At 45.1% G+C, this 17,724-nt stretch overlaps 1 protein-coding gene across 1 annotated transcript; it reads right to left on the minus strand.

Moving 5' to 3' along the window:
• Positions 1-105: 105 nt before the first annotated feature.
• Positions 106-4,446, minus strand: DLK2 (delta like non-canonical Notch ligand 2). Its single transcript, XM_081295314.1, has 6 exons — positions 4,139-4,446; positions 3,509-3,768; positions 3,177-3,240; positions 2,105-2,235; positions 1,506-1,650; positions 106-862 (listed from the first exon to the last, which is right to left on the minus strand). Exons 2-6 carry the CDS (start codon positions 3,582-3,584, stop codon positions 127-129), a joined length of 1,152 nt encoding a protein of 383 aa, XP_081151440.1. The 5' UTR covers positions 3,585-3,768; positions 4,139-4,446; the 3' UTR covers positions 106-126.
• Positions 4,447-17,724: the final 13,278 nt, after the last annotated feature.

Here is a 17,724-nt window from a genome sequence, read left to right on the forward strand (position 1 = left end):
ATTTCTGGTACAAGGCTGAAGTCTCCCCTCAGTATATATACCCAAACTGAGGGGTAGCAAGGAAGGACCACTCCAGGCTGAGGGGTGGAGGAGGTAAGGAAGGGGGCCAGAAAGCCCCCACCTCCATCACAGTGCTGTGGTCTTTCCAGGCTCAAGGGGCAGGTCGGGTGGCAGGGGGAGCCCTGCTGGCAGCATGCTAACCTGACATTCCTGGTCCTGCCGTGCTGGGGCATAATGTGGGGCAGGATAGCAACAGGGTCCTGGGGGACAGATGCCCCGGCGCCAAGCCCTCAGGGTCAACAATACAGTGGACAGGACCAGGGCGGCAGTGAGGGCCCCAAACACCACCAGGGCCACCAAGCTAGACTCACCTAGCCCAGCTTCTTGTCTCCGCACCACCTCCTTCACAGAGATCCTCAGAAGACCTGCCCCCACGCTGTGGGGGACTGGCCCTGTAGCAGGTACCACCACAGCCGAGGTGGGCCCTAGGGGAGTACCCACCGTGGTGGCAGGGTCTGGGACAGGTAAGACAAGCTCACAAGTCTTGCCACCGTAACCACTGGGGCACAGGCAGTCAAAGTCATGGACCCGGTCTCTACAGCGAGCCCCTCTCTGGCACGGGCGGCTGGCACAGTCATCCAGGTTGATGGTGCAGAAGCGTCCAGCAAAGCCCTCAGGGCAGAGGCAGGAAAAGCGGTTTATGCCATCAAGGCAGGTGGCACCATTAGCACAAGGCCGCATCAGGCAGTCGTCTACATTCACCTCACAGTGGGCACCCACAAAGCCCGCCAAGCAGCGGCATGTGAAGTTGAGGGCAAAGCCCTGGTCGTCCTGGCATTGCCCGCCGTTCCGACATGGGGACCTGCAGTGGGGATGTGAAAGGATATTGATACCAACTTCTAACACCTGCAAGATGGCCTTGGTCAGCATCCTGACTACCGCCCCCCCTTCCTAGCTGTGTCACCTTGGTCTACTCTCTCTGGGTCTCAAATATCTCATTTTAAAAATGAGAATAAAAATAGTACTTAGCCTCACAATGTGAGGGTTAAATGAGAGAATCAGATGTCAAGCATTTAGCATAGGGTCTGGCCCAAAGGCAGGCCTGAGGATAAATGTGCTATTATTATCCCCCAAGCTCTTATCCTAAAGCTTAAACAAGGACAAGTCCATCCCTGTGGGGCTGTTTCATCATCCATACAAAGAGGTATAAGGCTGCTGTGTGGGATATCTTTAAGAGCTGCATGCCAGTTTCTGTTCCCTCATTCTCCTCTCATCCACCCTTCCAACCAGAGCCGTCATACATTATCGGTTACACCTCCAGCTCCTATAGCTTGTTGAAGAAATGGCTCAGAAGATACAAAAAAAGTTGAACAACAAATCCTGAGCCAGGGGTTTTATTGTGGTCATGTGGGTCTGACCCTCAGTCCTCCTGGCTCTTTGTAGTCCTGCCTTTTTCATCCTGTCACCAGATTCTAGTGTAACCTTGCCACAAGCCCAGCACTCACCCTGCCTGCTCACAGGGTCCAGCCTTGCGCTCACAGTCATGCCCATGGAATCCTGGTAGGCACACACAGTGGTACTCGCCACCCCCATCATACACACACTGGCCTCCATTCCGGCAGGGGGACTGGGAGGTGCAGATGTGCTCATCTGGAGAAGAGACAGAAGGCTTTTGATCACCCCTCATATCTGGTTATCAGACCTGCCCAGGCCTACACGGCTAGCCCTTTTGGACCCAAGTCTGTGTGTGTACACCATAGGCTGAGATGGTGTACTGAGGGAAACCACCCTGATGTCAGAGTCAGGAGGCACCTGGCTCTTGTTCTGGCAGTCTGTCTCAAACTGACTGGGCAAGCTATAGCTTTTCTGTGAACCTTAGTTTCCTCATGTGTAAAATAAGTACCTTTTTTAGTAGCAACCTTTCCAACCTCATGGGGTTATGCTGAGGGCAAATTCTTACAACAGGTAGGTAGAAAATCAAAAAGGATAAAATACCATGTATTTGAGGATTTAAAAGCAGAACACAATAGTTGTTTAATGAATAAAGACTGATGAATGTTCTAAGACACAAGAACTCCCCAACCAAGAGCTTCCCTCCCCCTACCTTTGTCGCAGAACTTGCCTGCCCAGCCACTGTGGCAGATGCATTGCCAGGGCTGGTGGCAGGTACCATGCTGACAGCCAGGCATTCTCACACAGCGTTCACAATGCAGCCCCTCCCAGCCTGGGTCACACCTGAGAGGAAGAAGCACAAGGTAAGGGTTCTGGGAGGATGCAGAACCAGAGCTTCTTGAAACCAGAAGGACACATGGCATCCCCTGTGGGAACCCAGAACTGTCTCAGGTAGGTATAGGTCTGTGTAGGATCATGGGACACATACAGAAACTGAGTATCCAAAACCAGTGCTCTAGTCCTGGTTCTGTGCTTTGTCTAGCCTTTCTGAACCTTAGTGACCTCACCAAGAATTGAAGATACACCTTATAGGCTTGTGTTGAGGAAGAAATAAGATCCTTTCCATAAATGCCTCCAGTACCACTCCTGGCATATCTAATGTGTTTACAACCAATTAAGCAAAGACTGACCTTGAAAGGTCATCAGGGCCATCTTCCCACTGAATTCCAAGGCAAACGACTATTTTTTAAAGCCCTCCCAAAGATGTAGTCTCAAACATTCCCAGTCCATTGAGCAACCTGCCTCAGCTCATTTCTTATGTCCACTTTCTCCCTGCTACGGAATTTGAATCACCCTCCACCTCAGTGAATCAGTTGCTTCAAGTCATCTAGAAAGAACCTCATACATCACAAGTTCTGCTCCCCAGTTACTGCCCCACTTTCCTAAGCTACCTCTCTTTTTATCTTCCCTTTTCCTTGTAGCTCTCAATTTCCAAGCTCCCAAGCTTCAGGTCTCCTTCCAGATGTCTTAAAGAGCAATGTTTCAGAATTTCTGGGTCAGAGTTGGGAAAGATAAACTAGAAAAAGCAAGAGAGGTGAGGCCAATGGCAATGGTGGGGTGGGAAGGAAGTTGGCCAGTCTGCCTTATATGTCATAAGAAGTGATAGGGTGAACAGTAGGGTCTTAAGTCCCTGGGCACTCTGACTTGAGGCCTGACCTAATTGTGGGTGTGAAGGTCTGGGAAATGGAGAGCAAAGGGTTTGGAGCAGTGCTGGGGATAGGTACCTGCAAGAGCCATCAGGTGCACAGCAGCCGTGGGCCAGGTCACAGTGGGAGCTGCAGTCATCCGCTGGAAGAGATTGATTTGGAAGGGGTGAGTCCGGGTCAGGGTTCAGGTTCCTGGAATGTGAACTCGGGAGAGGATTCATGGTTCTAGTAATTGGGTGGACTCAGGTCTGGCCCGGGCAAGCAGACCCATCCCACTTTAAAGGGAGGACCCAAGTCTCATCAGGTCCGCTGGTCAGAGTGGCTGCAGTGCCGTCTCTGGCCAGCAGAGGTCAACGCGCAAGCTAGGACTGCCTGACAGGGAGGCGACTGGAACCCTGTGGCTCTCTCACCTCTGACAGGCTGACCTGATGCCCCCAGGATGCACAACAGGCACACGAGATGTAGGCGGCGGCAACCGCTGGGCATGGTCAGCGTCCGCCCCAGGAGGGACCGACGGATGGACGGCCAGACGTGTAGACACCTGTGGGATGGCACTGGCTGGGAGGCGGCTGGACGCGGAGATAGCGGCAAAGATATGGGCTCCAATTGACAAAAGCCGACGACGGAGGAGGGCACCGGGACAGAAGAAGTGGATGCGGGTAGCGGGAACCTGGAACCGGGAAGGGTACAGCAGGAGAGGGGACTGGAGCTAGAAACTCGGGAGAAGGAAGGATGGGCAGCGCCAAGCGAGGCCACGGCGCGGGAATGGCTGGGGCTGGTGGGGATCGCGGTCGGGACCGAGGGGTTTGCGGGGATAGGGACAGCACCGAGAGGCGTCCTCGAGCACGGAGGGAACGCGGGGGCCAGAAGGAGGGACTGTTCCAGGTTCCCGGCAGCGAGCAGTCCCTTACCCGCACCTACGACACCCACCCTCTAGGACTAGCTCCCACGTTCCCTTCCTATCTCAGCGCGCTCGGCTTGGCGACTGCTCAGGGCCTGGAATCCCCACAGCGCCTAGCCCTGCGCGCCCCTGTCCTCACCTCCGGCTGGGAGGCGGCGTGTCCCGGGCAGCAGAGCGAGGCCGGATCCGACGGGCTCCGCTGAGGGGCTGGGCAGGGACGCGAGGCCGCCCCTAGCTGGCCGCGGGGCCGGGCGCCGAGGCCGCTGCCATGCCAGCCGAGCGCTCGGGAATCTGGGGCTAGAGGCGACCCCGAGCGGCGGCAGCGGCGGCTCCTCGCGCGTGTTCGGCCCCCTGCCAGGGGCGGCGTGTGCCGGCGGAGCCCGCCTCTCCCAGCTCCTGGCTGCTGCCGGCCCGCCCCCCGCCCTCCCGCGTCCAGCGCCCACCCCTGGCCACGCACCGCCACACCTCACTCGCGCGCCAGCACCATTCAGTGCCCCCCGAGACCCCGCCCTCCGCGCCCACCTAACCTCCCCGAACCTTCCTTCAAGCAACGAAAATAAGGAAATCTTGGGAGTCTAAATGGGCACACACTGTGAGTTGCCGGCCAATGGTGCGTGTCCCTGCTATTATCCCATCTCCCATCCCCGCTTCCTGACTCGTGCCCCTCACCCCACGCCCCACCTCCGCTCTCACCAGTCGGCTGCCCATCACGCTTTCATATATATCCCGTGCACAATCAGGGCGCACTTGCTCCCCGCCCTCCTACTGTCGCCAGCCTGCTCCGCCCTCTTTTCCACCCCGCTAGTAGAATCTTCCTCGCAGGCTTCTTCCGTCAGCTCCTTTCCTCCTCGCCCCCCCCCCTTTCTCTCCTCATTATCATCTACAGCCTTCCAGGATTAACACATGCCTATCTAAATATCAGCCCTCCTTTTCCCCATCAGTCTCAATCTTCCACCCCATTCCTTCCCGCAACCACCTCTAGGAAGCCTCCCTGAACTGGGAATGCCCCAATTTTGTCAGTGTTACCTCTACACACACACACTTCTAGCCTCTGGACCCCATCACAACTGTTCTTGTCCTCAGGTTAATATTGCCTCAACCAGGAGTTCACTTTAGAGTTTTCTAGGGAGAGGTTGGGGAGAACTGCCCTTCCAGGCTTTTTACCTGTCCCTACTGTAGGCTTAGACACCTGAACAAGGCGAGGACCTGAAACATAGTTTCTTGTTTGCCCAGGGCAAGAGTGCAGGAGATCAGGAAGGCTAAGGCCCATTCCTTCTGATGGAAATTTTGCCATTTTTTAAATTCAAAACATTGGAGAGTCTCTAGCCTTACAGAACAGCTTTCCATAAACCCCCGGACAGGGGCAGAGCACCTGTGTTCATTTTTACTGAACAGTCTTCACTGGATGTAACATGCACGCTCTCCCCAGCTCTCTAGCAAGTTTACTGTCCACTTTGATCCCCTCTTACATGAAGAACTTTATGAGTTTGAATAATGACATGGCTCTATCATTTATTTTGTTCTAAGATATTGTTCAGCAAAAAAATTACAAACCATAATGTCAAAATTTACTATAGGCAAAATAGATTATGGTATTTCAATACTACACTAATGGTTAAAAGTCACCTTTTTGAAGTCTAAAGATGGTCAAAAAGCTAAGAAAATGTTAAGTGGAGTGGGAGGAACAAAAAAACAAAGCGGAACCTGCTTCAATAGTGGCAATAGTGTTCTCTGGATGGTAGAATTATAAGGGTTTTTTTTTTTCTTATTCTTTTCAATATTTTCACTTTTTCCAAAATGAACTTGTATAACTCTTTTTTCCCTTTGTGGTGCTGGAGATTGAGTGCAGAGCCTCAGGCATACTAGGCAAGTGCTTTACCTGAGCTACATCCCCAGCTCCATTTTTTTTTTTTTTTTTTTTTTTTTTGTACTGGGAATTGAACCCAAGAGTGCTTTACCACTGAGCTACATCCCTAGTCCTTTTTACTTATTATTTTGATAGTCTTGCTCAGTTGCTTAAGGTCTCACTAAATTGCTAAGGCTGGCCTAGAATTTCCATTCCTCCTGCCTCAGCCTCCCAAATTGATGGAATTACAAGTATATACCACCATGCCCCCCATCCAGCTTTTTTTTTTATTAATTAATTTATTTTTTTAGTTTTCGGCAGACACAACATCTTTGTTTGTATGTGGTGCTGAGAATGGAACCTGGGCCGCACGCATGCCAGGTGAGCGCGCTACTGCTTGAGCCACATCCCCAGCCCACCCATCAGCTTTTTAAAAAATAAAGGAAAAATCACTCATAATTCTACTAGCTTGATAAAACCACTCTATTATTAGTTTGGCCCCTTTTCCTATCCAGATATGTAAACACAGGTATAATCATATCACATCTACAATGTTATATCCTGATTTTTAAATTCCATGCAATATATTGATAGTCCTTGAAAGCATGATTTTCAATGACTGTGGGATATTCCATTGAAGATATATACTATAATTTATTCAACCTAATCCTGATTATTGGCCACATAGATTGTGTTTATGTCATTAATTCATTCAACCAATATATATTGAACATCTAGCTATGTGCTACTTCCAGGTGCCAGATATCATCTTAAGCACTATAAATACTGCTTCTAGATAAACAGGTGTGCCTCAAATTTTCATGCATATAGTTATGTCACTGTTTTAGAATCTGAACTGACAAGTGATTGAGTCAAAGAAGTTGTGAAAAATGAATAATTCCTTTTCATTGATTAAATGTATTAAAATTCACTGATAAAAATTACAAAGACATTTGAAGCTTTTAATATTGATGGCATCAGATGATACCACTTACTTCCCCCTCATGCTTTGAAGATTTTAGCACCTGTCTTATTGTCATTCTGCTCACTCCCACTTATGTCAGATTCTTTTTTTTTTTTTTTTTTTGTATTGGAAAATTGGACCCATGAACACTTTACCTCTGAACCACACCCCCAATCCTATTTCATTTTCTTTATTTTGAGACAGGATCTTGCTAGGTTGCTGAGGCTGGCCTCAAACTTGCAATTCTTCTGCCTCCACCTTCCAAGTCTCTGAGATTACAGGCAAGTACCACCATGCCTGGCTTCTTGGTGATTCTTGATGATTCAGTATGAAATAGATAATTTTTACAATAAGTGAGATAAATGTTTGCAAAGATGGCCTTACTACCTCTTCTCCCATATGATCCTTTGCAATGATTTTGCTGCTTCTCTGAGCAAGAGGTGATGTCTATTTCAACATCTTTCACCTGGGCTGAACTTACCACTTGTTTTTGACTAATAGAATGTAGCAAAAAATGACAGTGTGAGTTCCTAGAGTCAAAGTCTCAAGAGACATTGAAATTATTCCCTTACTTTCTCAAAATACTTACAACATCATGTAAAGAAGTTCAGTCTGGCCTACAGGAAGATGAGGAGAATCAAGGTACCTTGGCCAGTGACCACCGGACAAGTTAGGTCATAATAGGTTATCTCACCCAGTCAAGCTTCCAGATGACTGTAGACACATGAATGAACCTAGGCAAGTCCAACAGAACTGCTCAGCAAAGCCCAGCACAGCACTCATTGCTGAATAAGCAGATAAATGATATATAAATATAAATATAAGCCACTAAATTTTGGTGTGGTTAATATAGCAGCAGATACCTGAAAAAAACAACTTTATATTTCATTACTTCTTTTTTTCCAAGAAGCCTCACCCTAGATCTTGTTGCTACCAGTAGCTTTTACACACCCCATAAATCTCAGTTTTAAGTATCACACTTTCCCATTACTAACTCCTGTCTTTCTGGCTGTCTGCTGCCTTGGCTCAAACAATTCTACTACCCACCTGAGATCTCTCATAAGGGCTGCATTGTGACTTTTATGAGCCCCAAATATTTTTCCTTCCTGGGTCCCTTCCTCCATAAAAGAATATTTAAAGGACTGGGGATGTGGCTCAAGCGGTAGCGCGCTCACCTGGCATGCGTGCGGCCCGGGTTCGATCCTCAGCACCACATACAAACAAAGATGTTGTGTCCGCCGAGAACTAAAAAATAAATATTAAAATTCTAAAAAAAAGAATATTTAAAATTATATTGTATGGGAGCTGGGGACATACTCAGTAGTAGAGTGCTTGCCTAGCATGTGTGAGGCACTGGGATCAATCCCCAACACTACCTTTTAAAAACATTATACTGTATGACTGTATTGGATTAATATTATCTAGTGTGAATTTATTGTTGTTTATTTTATTTTATTAATTTTGTTCTTATGATTTTTTTTTCAGTACCAGGAATTGAACCAGAGCCACTCTACCTCTTAGCTATTTATTTTCTCTTGGGGCAGGTTCTCCCTAAATTGCTGAGACTAACCTTGAAATTGTGATTCTCCTGCTCAGCCTCCTGAGTCACTGGACTTACAGGCATGTGTCACTACACCCAACCATTTTTTTTTAATTTTATTTTATTTAGTTGTAGATGGACACAATACCTTCATTCCCTTTGTTTTTATTTTTATGTGGTGCCCAGGATCGAACCCAGTACTACACGCATGCTAGGCAAGCGCTCTACCACTGAGCCACAACCCTGGCCCCCAGCCATATTCACTTATTTTAAAATCAGAAGATCTGGTCACAGGAGCACATGCCTGTAAGCCTAGCAATTTAGGAGGCTGAGGCAGGATTACAAGTTCTAGGCCAGTCTTAGCAATTTAGCGAGACCCTGTCTCAAGAAAAAATAAATATGGGGCTGGGGTTGTGGCTCAGTGGTAGACTGCTTGCCTAGCATGTGTGAGGCACTGGGTTCAATTCTCAGCACCACATATAAACAAATAAATGAATAAAGGTCCATCAATAACTAATAAATTAAAAAATAAATAAATAAATAAATAAATAGGGCTGTGGATATATTAAGTGTTAGAGCACCCCAGGTTCAATCCCCAGCATCATGAATAAATAACAAATAAAAATAGAACAGAGGCTGGGGTGGTGTCTCAGTGGTAGAGTGCTTGCCTAGCATATGTGAGACACTGGGTTCAATTCTCAGCACTGCATATAAATAAAAAAATAAAAAATAAAAGTCCATTGACAACTAAGATATATTTTTTAAAAAATAGAATAAAGTAATGAAAATGAAAGCATTTTGTGGGCCCCTACAATTATTATGGGCCTTAGGCACTGTGCCTCATCCACTGATCAAACCTCCTTTCCACTGTCCCCTAACCCCATCACATCCACCCTTCTTTCCTTACCCAGCCTGGATTCCATGGTCTGTCATAACCAGTTCCTTACATATACACTCAATTTTCTGGCCCTTCTCTCCTTTCATTGTATTCAGCTGGCAAAATCTCACCCACCAATGTGATTTCTCCAGCCTGTATCCAAACAGCTGATCGCAGCTAGAAAAAACAAAAACAAAAACATGCCTTCAAGTTGGCCGGTCTCACTTAAATCCATGATGCTCTCCTGCCACTTGTGTTGACCACCAATACTCATGCGTTTCCTCAGTTCTGTTCCCACCCAGCCAGACAACTATTTTATTCCCCTCTCTTCCAACCTTCACCCACCTTCTCTTTTTTGCCCACTCTGCTGATGGTCTTGTTTCCAAATCCATGGAGAAAATAGAAGCAGTCTGAAGAGAATTTCCATAGGCTTCCACCACCTACATGCATCTGCCTCCATATATTCTGTCATCCCTCTGTTACTATAGATGAATGCCAGTGTTCTTACTTGGAGAAGACACTGTACCTTTTTCTGCTTTTACCCACTCTATGATCTCATTCAGCTTACTGGCTTGAAATACAAACTATAAGCTAACGACACCCAAGTTTATATTTCCAGCCAAACTCTCTCTCTGAAACCCAGACTCATGGATTGTATTGGGGCTATCTACTCACATCCACATGGATTCATCAATAGGTAACTCAAATTTAGCACATCCAAAGCAAACTCCTGATTGCCATCTCTAAACAGTCTCCCTTTGTCAATTTTACCCATTTCAGTCAAATTCTATGCTTCTAGTTATTTAGATCTGAATCCTGGAGTCATTGTTGGACTCTCCTCTTTCTTTTACAACCCACATCCTGCAAATCTTTTTGGTTCTGTCTTCATATGCATTTGACCAGAATTTGACCACTTTTTTTCAGTTTAATCTCTAAGGTCCACATACCATTATCTTTAGACCAGACTACTGCAACAGCTTTCTAGTTGGTCTTCTAATTATCATGCAGCAGCCAGGGTTGATTCAATGAATGAAGCCAGATAAATGTGATATGGTATCCTAAATTGGGTCATCAAACAGAAAAAGATCATTAGTGAAAAAACTGCAAAGTCTGAATAAAGTCTGGAGTTAAGTTTATCCTAAGGTACCATGTCTTCTTAGTTTTGACAAATGTATCATGGTAATGTATAATGTTAGCACTAAGAGGAATTGGGTGAAGGATATATGGGAACGCTCTTTACTATCTTTGAAACTTTTCTATGAATATAAACTTACTAAAAAAATAAAAATTTTGATGAAAAGTGGCCTGTGGGCCATGGTATAGGGGCTTTACCGAGCCAGTTCTCCCAAAATTCTAAGACTCGAAACCTGGAAACATCGCCTCTCGTTTTTCCAGTGGTGGTGCTGGCCCAGTACATATTCACCTTGAAGGGAGAAGATGTGCCATAAACCCAAGAAATGACTAATCAAGACTCTGCTGTAAGGAAGATTGCAAGTTTGAGGCCAGCCTCAGCAAATCTTTGGATGTACATGTCAAAATGATGCTAAAATTCAAGAAAAGTTCAGTTTGTATTAAGAACCCTATAAGAGGCCAGGCATGGTGGTGCATGACTATAATCCCAGTAGTTTGGGAAGCTAAGGCAGAAGGATTGAGAGTTCAGAGACAGCTTCAGCAAAAGCGCGGTGCTAAGCAACTCAGTGAGAGTCTGTCTCTAAATAAAATATAAAATACGGCTGGGGATGTGGCTCAGTGGCCAAGTGCCCCTGAGTTCAATCCTTGGTATCAAAAAAAGAAAAAGGAAAAAAAAAGAACCCTATAAGAGTAGAAGAATTATTTATGGTCTTAACAAAGAAGGAGCGGCAAACTTTGGATTGTAACAGTCTTTAATATGATATGAAGTAAATTTTCCTACAAAGGGTAAAGATGCCGAACATGTCAAAATTTCATTGATAACAGTAAACTGATTACAGATGAATGCCGAAAAAAATCAGTCCAGGGACTGTAAATTAGTACAACCATAATGGAAATCAGTATTGAGATTCCTCAAAAGACTAGGCATGGATCATACCATATGATCCAGCTATATCACTCCTTGATATTTATCCTAAAGAATTGAAATCATCATATCATAGTGATACATGCATACTTGCGTTTATAGCAGCAGAATTCATATAGCCAAACTGTGGAACCAACCTAGGTGACCATCAAGAGATGAATGGATAAAGGAAATGTGGCATAGATACACAATGGAGTTTTATTCAGCCATAAAGAAAAATAAAATTATGTAATTTGCAGGAAAATGGATGGAGCTTGAGACTATTATGTTAAGCAAAATAAGCCAAACTCAGAAGGTCAAGGGTCATAAGTTTTCTCTCATATGTGGAAGATAGAGAGAAAAAAGGGGAAAAAAAGGTGGGGGTGGAGATCTCATGAAAATCAAAGGGAGATCAGTAGAGAAAAGGGACTAGGGGGTAAAAGGTGGGAGAGGAGGATGGGGGGTAAGTATAGGGGAGCAATTATAACAAACTATATTGTTATAATTGTGTGCATATATGAATGTGTAACAATAAATCCCACCATTATACAACTAGAATGCAACAATAAAAAATGTGGGAAAGAAAAAAGTAAGTACAATTGAATCAACAATATTGTGCTATTGAAGTTGATTCTGTTCTTACTGTAGAAGAGACGTACTCTTATATGATAAAATGACAGGGCTTGCTTGCTGAACGTGCTATACCAAAAGTTAAACTTACAAGAAACTGTGACAGAATCTGACATTATGGTCGAGGAAGGATATGAGAATTTCTTTGATAATCTTCAACAGCACAGTATCCCTGTATTCATATTTTCAGTTGTCTCAGTGATATAATAGAAGAAGTTATCCATCAAGCTGGGAGTTATCATACAAAAGTCAAAGTAGTATCCAACTTCATGGATTTGATGAAAAGGGGATCCTTAAAGGATTTAAAGGAAAACTAATTTGTGTATTTAACAAACATGATGGTTTTTTTTTTAGTTGTTGATAGACCTTTATTTTATTTATTTATATGCGGTACTAAGAATCAAATCCAGTGCCTCACACATGCCAGGCAAGTGCGCTACTGCTGAGCCACAACCCCAGCTCCCTCTATTCATTCTTAATTGATGCTTTATAAGTTTACATAAAGATGGAATTCACCGATTCATCATGGTATATTTATACATGCATGTAGTGTAGTTTTGTCAAATTTATTTCACATTTCCTCCCCTTTCCTGTCCCTTCTCCCTCCCTGTCAAATTTCCTGTCTGATTTTATCCTGGATACTGTACTATCTCACTCTCCCCTAGTCAAACTGGCCTCTGTATTGATCCTTAAACACATAATCATGATCTTTGGTCAGGATCTTTTTTTAAATATATATATATATATATATTTAAATATATATATATATATATATTTGCACACCCAGGGTCTCAAACGTGCGAGGCGAGGGCTCTGCCGCTGAGCCACAACCCAAGCCCCTGATCAGGATCTTTACACTATCTTTTCCCTCTACCTGGAATGCTCAATCCCAGATATTTTCATACTTTCTTTTCCCTCATTTCAATCATCTTTCTGCTCAAATTTCATTTTAATAAAGAGGTCCTCACTGATCACCCCATATAGTAGCCCCACTCTCCACTAGTATGTTCCTTACCCTATTTTATTTTTCTCCATAACACTTTTCACCACCTGACATATATATTAGTATATTTATATTTTAACTGGCTTCTGACATATATATTGGTATATTTATGTTTTAACTGGCTTCTCCTATTAGATTATCAGCTTCATGAGGGCAAAGACTTGGTTTTGTTAATTGCTATAACCTAGCTGTTTTGACCATATTGTACACTTGTCTTGGTTTCTCATCCTTATTGAGAGTTGGATCATTTTATGAGCAGGATGAGAGATTAAGGATATCAGTGAGTTCACCGCTTTCTTAAAATCTAGAAAGGGGAAAAACATGGGGCTGTGGCTGTGGCTCAGTGGTAGAGTGCTTGCCTACCTGCGTGAGGCACTGGGTTCAATCCTCAGCACCACATAAAAATAAAATAAAGATATTGTGACCACCTATAACTAAAAAATAAATATTAAGAAAAAAAGGGGGGAATTTTTTTTTTTTTTTTTACTGGGGTCATACTCATCCACGTTATCCTCTCCAAACCCCTGCAAGACAGGCAATTATTATTCCAGCTTTATACGTAAGGAAGGAGAAGATGGATACAAGAGCTTAGGTGACTTTCCCAAAGTCACAGAGCTAGTGATGATGAAGCTGGTGTTCAATGTTGCTTCAGCACATTGAACTGCCTCTACATGCAAGACAAATTCAGAACTGCCCTGCTGATCCCTGCCTCAATCCCTGACCCAAAGAAATCTGACAGATGATAAAATGATTGTTGCCGTAAGTCATAAAGTTTTGTTATGTACAGCAATAGATGTTTGGACCAAAAGGAGTGGTATAATATCAGAGGCATCCTGCGGAGCAAGTTTCCTTCTTTCTGGGCCTAAGTTTCCCTTGAGAACAAAGTTCACTCAAGGGTCTCTGTTTCCAGTCCTGATGTTTGACACTTATCTGTAATGTTGACAATCCCTTTCTGTCCATTTTCACTGCCTCCTTAATATCCAGTTATTATCCTACCTAGAGAGAAAACGAATGCCCTTGGACACTAAGGGATGTCTGAGGAAAAGGAGGGGAGCAACTCTGGCTTCAAGCTGTCTGACAGCACCATCTCTCTTTTTTATGGGGTGGGGGGGGGCGGGGAAAGTAGGGATGAAACCCAAAGGCACTTTACCACTGTGGCTACACATCCCCAGTCCTTTTTATTTTTTACTTTGAAACAGGGTCTCACTAAGTTTCTGAGTCTATCTCTAAGTTGCTGAGGCTGGCTTAGAATTAGTGATCCTCCTTGCCTCAGCCTCCTGTCCCTGGGATTAAAGGAGTGTGTCTCCATGCCCAGCTGCCTGAGAACTCTCGAAGTGGAAGTGTGGTGTCCTAAGTCAATAGAACAGGATTTGGAATCTGGCTGCATGACCTTGACAAAGTCTTAAGACCTTCTCAGGCCTGTTTGCCATTTGTTAAATGGGGAGATCAGTACCAGCCCTGCTCCTTTCCTCACAGGGGGGCTGTGAGGAGAGGATGAGTCTATGTGAAAGTGAGGTTCATGCATAGGAGGTAGGAGGGTGGGGCTGAGGTGAGGGGTTGTTGAGGCACAGGAGGATCCCTGGTAGAGTTGATTTCCTGCCCTGGAGTAAGACGGGGTTGGCAAGAAAAGCAAGGATAGGAGGTAGAGCTGGATTGTTCTGGGCTGTGCAGGGGCTTGTCTCTTAGCAACTGTCTCTGTTCCAGTATCTTTGGGAATCCATCCACTTTTTCATAAAAGGCCTCATTTAATGCAGGTTTCTGGCTCTGCAAGACTTTTTCTAATATGCATCCCCTCCCCCACTTAAAAATCATCCAGGAAATAGGGCCTTGTCTTACTTCTCAGATTTCCAAGTACACCCCATCTCCTGTCTTTGGCAGCGGCCCCATTACCTCTGGGTAACAGAGACTGAAAACTTTAAGACCATCCTAGACTCCTCTACTCTCTCACTCTCTCATTCCTTGATTTGTTGTGTCTTCCTTCTCCCATGGCCCTGGGTCTGTTTTTTTTTTTTTTTTTTTAAAGAGAGAGTGAAAGAGGAGAGAGAGAGAGAGAGAGAGAGAGAGAGAGAGAGAGAGAGAGAGAGAGAGAGAATTTTTTAATATTTATTATTTTTTAGTTCTTGGCGGACACAACATCTTTGTTGGTATGTGGTGCTGAGGATCGAACCCGGGCCGCACGCATGCCAGGCGAGCGCGCTACCGCTTGAGCCACATCCCCAGCCCCCTTGGGTCTGTTTTATTCCACCACCTCAGCCCTGTCTCTTACCTCCCAGCCCAACCTTTTCTTCGATGTACCCTCTGTGTGCCTTCAGATTAAACATTTGGGCACACCATTGTTATCCCCTCACCCTACCTCCCCACCCCTGCCCCAGCCTGGAACCACTCCTGTTACTCTTTTAGCTGTTTGATGTCAAGGCAAGAGTACTAGTAGCTGCTTCAAATCCTGGCTATAGCTGAGTGATCTTCAGGAGACCTCTCACTTCTCTGAGCTTCAAGGTCCTTGAGGGATATGCAGGGATATCCTACATACCAGGCATTGGTCTACATAGCACTTTGTGTGCATAAACTTATTTGACCCTCAAAACAGTTCTGTGAGGGTCTGTCTATGCTTGACTGCTATTTATGCTTAACTGCCTTTTACAGATGGGAAAACTAAGGCAGAGAACGTCGGTCATTTGTGAAGAGTTGGGATATGAACCCAGGATGTCTGCATCAGAGGCCCTGTTTAATCCTTGTCCTACGTTAGGGAAAGGGACTGGAACAGTGGTGGGAGAGCCCCTGGCTGATGCCTATCAACTCTTGGCTGGAATTTCTGCTTCACAGTATACAATTAGTGGCTGTTCTTTGGAGGACTTGGGAACAGATTGGACTGGCAGCCTGTTGACTTTAGGATATTCCTAAGCTTCCCTTAATGGTGGCCTCTTTTTGGGGAGAGTCTCCAGACATAGGAGGCTCATTTCTGGCTTTGATCCCAGACATGAACACTAACAATAATACTCTAGAACACCCCAACCTTCAGAATTCCCCATTTTTCTGAGCATTTCTGTTCTGAATACCTGTTAGCCAACCCTTCCTCCAGTGCCCCCAGCCACATAGACTCATCTCTCTTGGCCTCCTTACTCCTCATCTGGGAGGTAGGTTCTCAAGTTCCCCTCCTCCCTACTCAGTCTCCTTTTCACACACACAAAAAACTTTGTATATTACCAAATGAAGGTACAGAGACAAAAGAAGAGGGGAAAAGGGGAGTCATTCATTTATTCATTGATTCATCCACAAATATTTCTCCTGGTCTCAGAGCCTAGCATGATAGTGAGTACTGTGGGCAAGAGCTGGGAAGGGACTCCAGCTTAGTGCTAGAGGCTCAGTAAGTATTATTTTAATGAGTGAATGAATTAATATAAACGGGGAAAAAAAAGTGCTAGGCCCTGACCCCAAACATTTTTCAATTTAATAGGACAGGCACACCCCACAAGCTCCAAGTCAACAGAGAGACCAAATGCACCTGTGGCCTCTCAACTTCTTGGAGACTCAGGGGCATGCAGACCTGGCTTTTGTCCTCACCAAGAAGGGACAATCATTTACCTGCTTGTGTCATACTGTTAGTGCTTCTCTAAGCCCGTTCTGGACAGCCTAAGTATGGGCCCCAGGGTAGGAGCTGAGCTAGCGCAGAGAGGTAGTCAGACATAGCCAGAGTCTACCCTTAATGGGGCTTTCTGCCAGCACAGGGGCCTTTGGGTCCTGAAACAAAAGTTCTGTACTTGTAGTTGCTTCCTGTCCTCCACCCCCATCCTACCTTACAGCAGGAGTTGGACCAGCTGCTCAAGAGTTGAAATTCAAACCCAGCCATTGTTCCTACCTTTTGACTCTGTGTGTGTGTGTGTGTGTGTGTGTGTGTGTGTGTTGGCAGGACCAACTGTGTGCCTCACGCTCTTGTGCCAAGTCTCAGGCCCTGGATACCATGCTTGAAGAACCTGGAAATACCTGCTCAAGGAAAGGGCTAGGGTGGCTACTGATTGGGGAAGTTGAGGTGAGTTGAGAAATGATAGATGAAAAGGCTGTGTCCACTAGTGAGTTGAGTGTGTAGTGACATAGCTTCCTTCTGAAATGTCAAAAGAGGCAACAGGTCCATTTGGACCTGTGAGCATGTGCAGACAGATATGCCCAGACCTAGAAAAATAAGAGATTCACCCATATCCAGAACCATTAATATAAAGAAAAACTTTATCAATTGTTCACGTTTGTGAAGCCCCTCCCACCTGGGACTACCCAAAGTTGATGAGAGGGAGCTGAGGCAGCAAAGGCACAGGTCTCTCTTGCTCCAGCCCTTCTAGTAGCTGCTAAAGGAGGTTTACTTGAAGCTTCTGGACCTGGGTCTCCTATTCTAACCTTTCATGTATATATAATTGCTTAGTCTATGGGACATTACATACTTTCAAGGCCAAGTCTAAGGCACTGACCTGGAATAGAGAGAAGGAAGCCCTTCTGATACAGCAGAGAGAGGAACCATAGAACTACCCACCTCTAAGGGCTTTTTTATTCTAGCTCTAGAATTTTTTCCCAAACTATAATTCTGTACCCATTAAACACTAAATCTTCATTCACCTTCCTCCAGCCCCTGGCAACCAGCATTCTGTTTCTATGTCTGAATTTGACTATTGTTCTAGGTACCTAAAATAAGTATGATTGCTAGGTGCAGTGGCACAAGCCTGTAATCCAGCTACTGCAGAGGCTGGGGCAGGAGGATCACAAGTTTGAGGCCAATCTTGACAATTTAGCAAGACCCTGCCTCAAAATAAAAAAATAAAAAAGGACTAGGGGAATGTATCTCAG

This window comes from Spermophilus citellus (genome assembly GCF_964194105.1).
Source record: "Spermophilus citellus genome assembly, chromosome: 5".
Classification (NCBI taxonomy): domain Eukaryota; kingdom Metazoa; phylum Chordata; class Mammalia; order Rodentia; family Sciuridae; genus Spermophilus; species Spermophilus citellus.

Bases quoted from the DNA above. Each gene is read 5' to 3' on its own strand.
- DLK2 (XM_081295314.1), bottom strand. From the start codon at position 3,584: ATGCCCAGCGGTTGCCGCCGCCTACATCTCGTGTGCCTGTTGTGCATC. The intron at 2,236-3,176 runs GTACCTATCCCC...TCTTCCTCTCAG, and splicing joins GCACCTGATGGCTCTTGCAG to GTGTGACCCAGGCTGGGAGG. The intron at 863-1,505 runs GTGAGTGCTGGG...TCCCCACTGCAG, and splicing joins GGACCCTGTGAGCAGGCAGG to GTCCCCATGTCGGAACGGCG.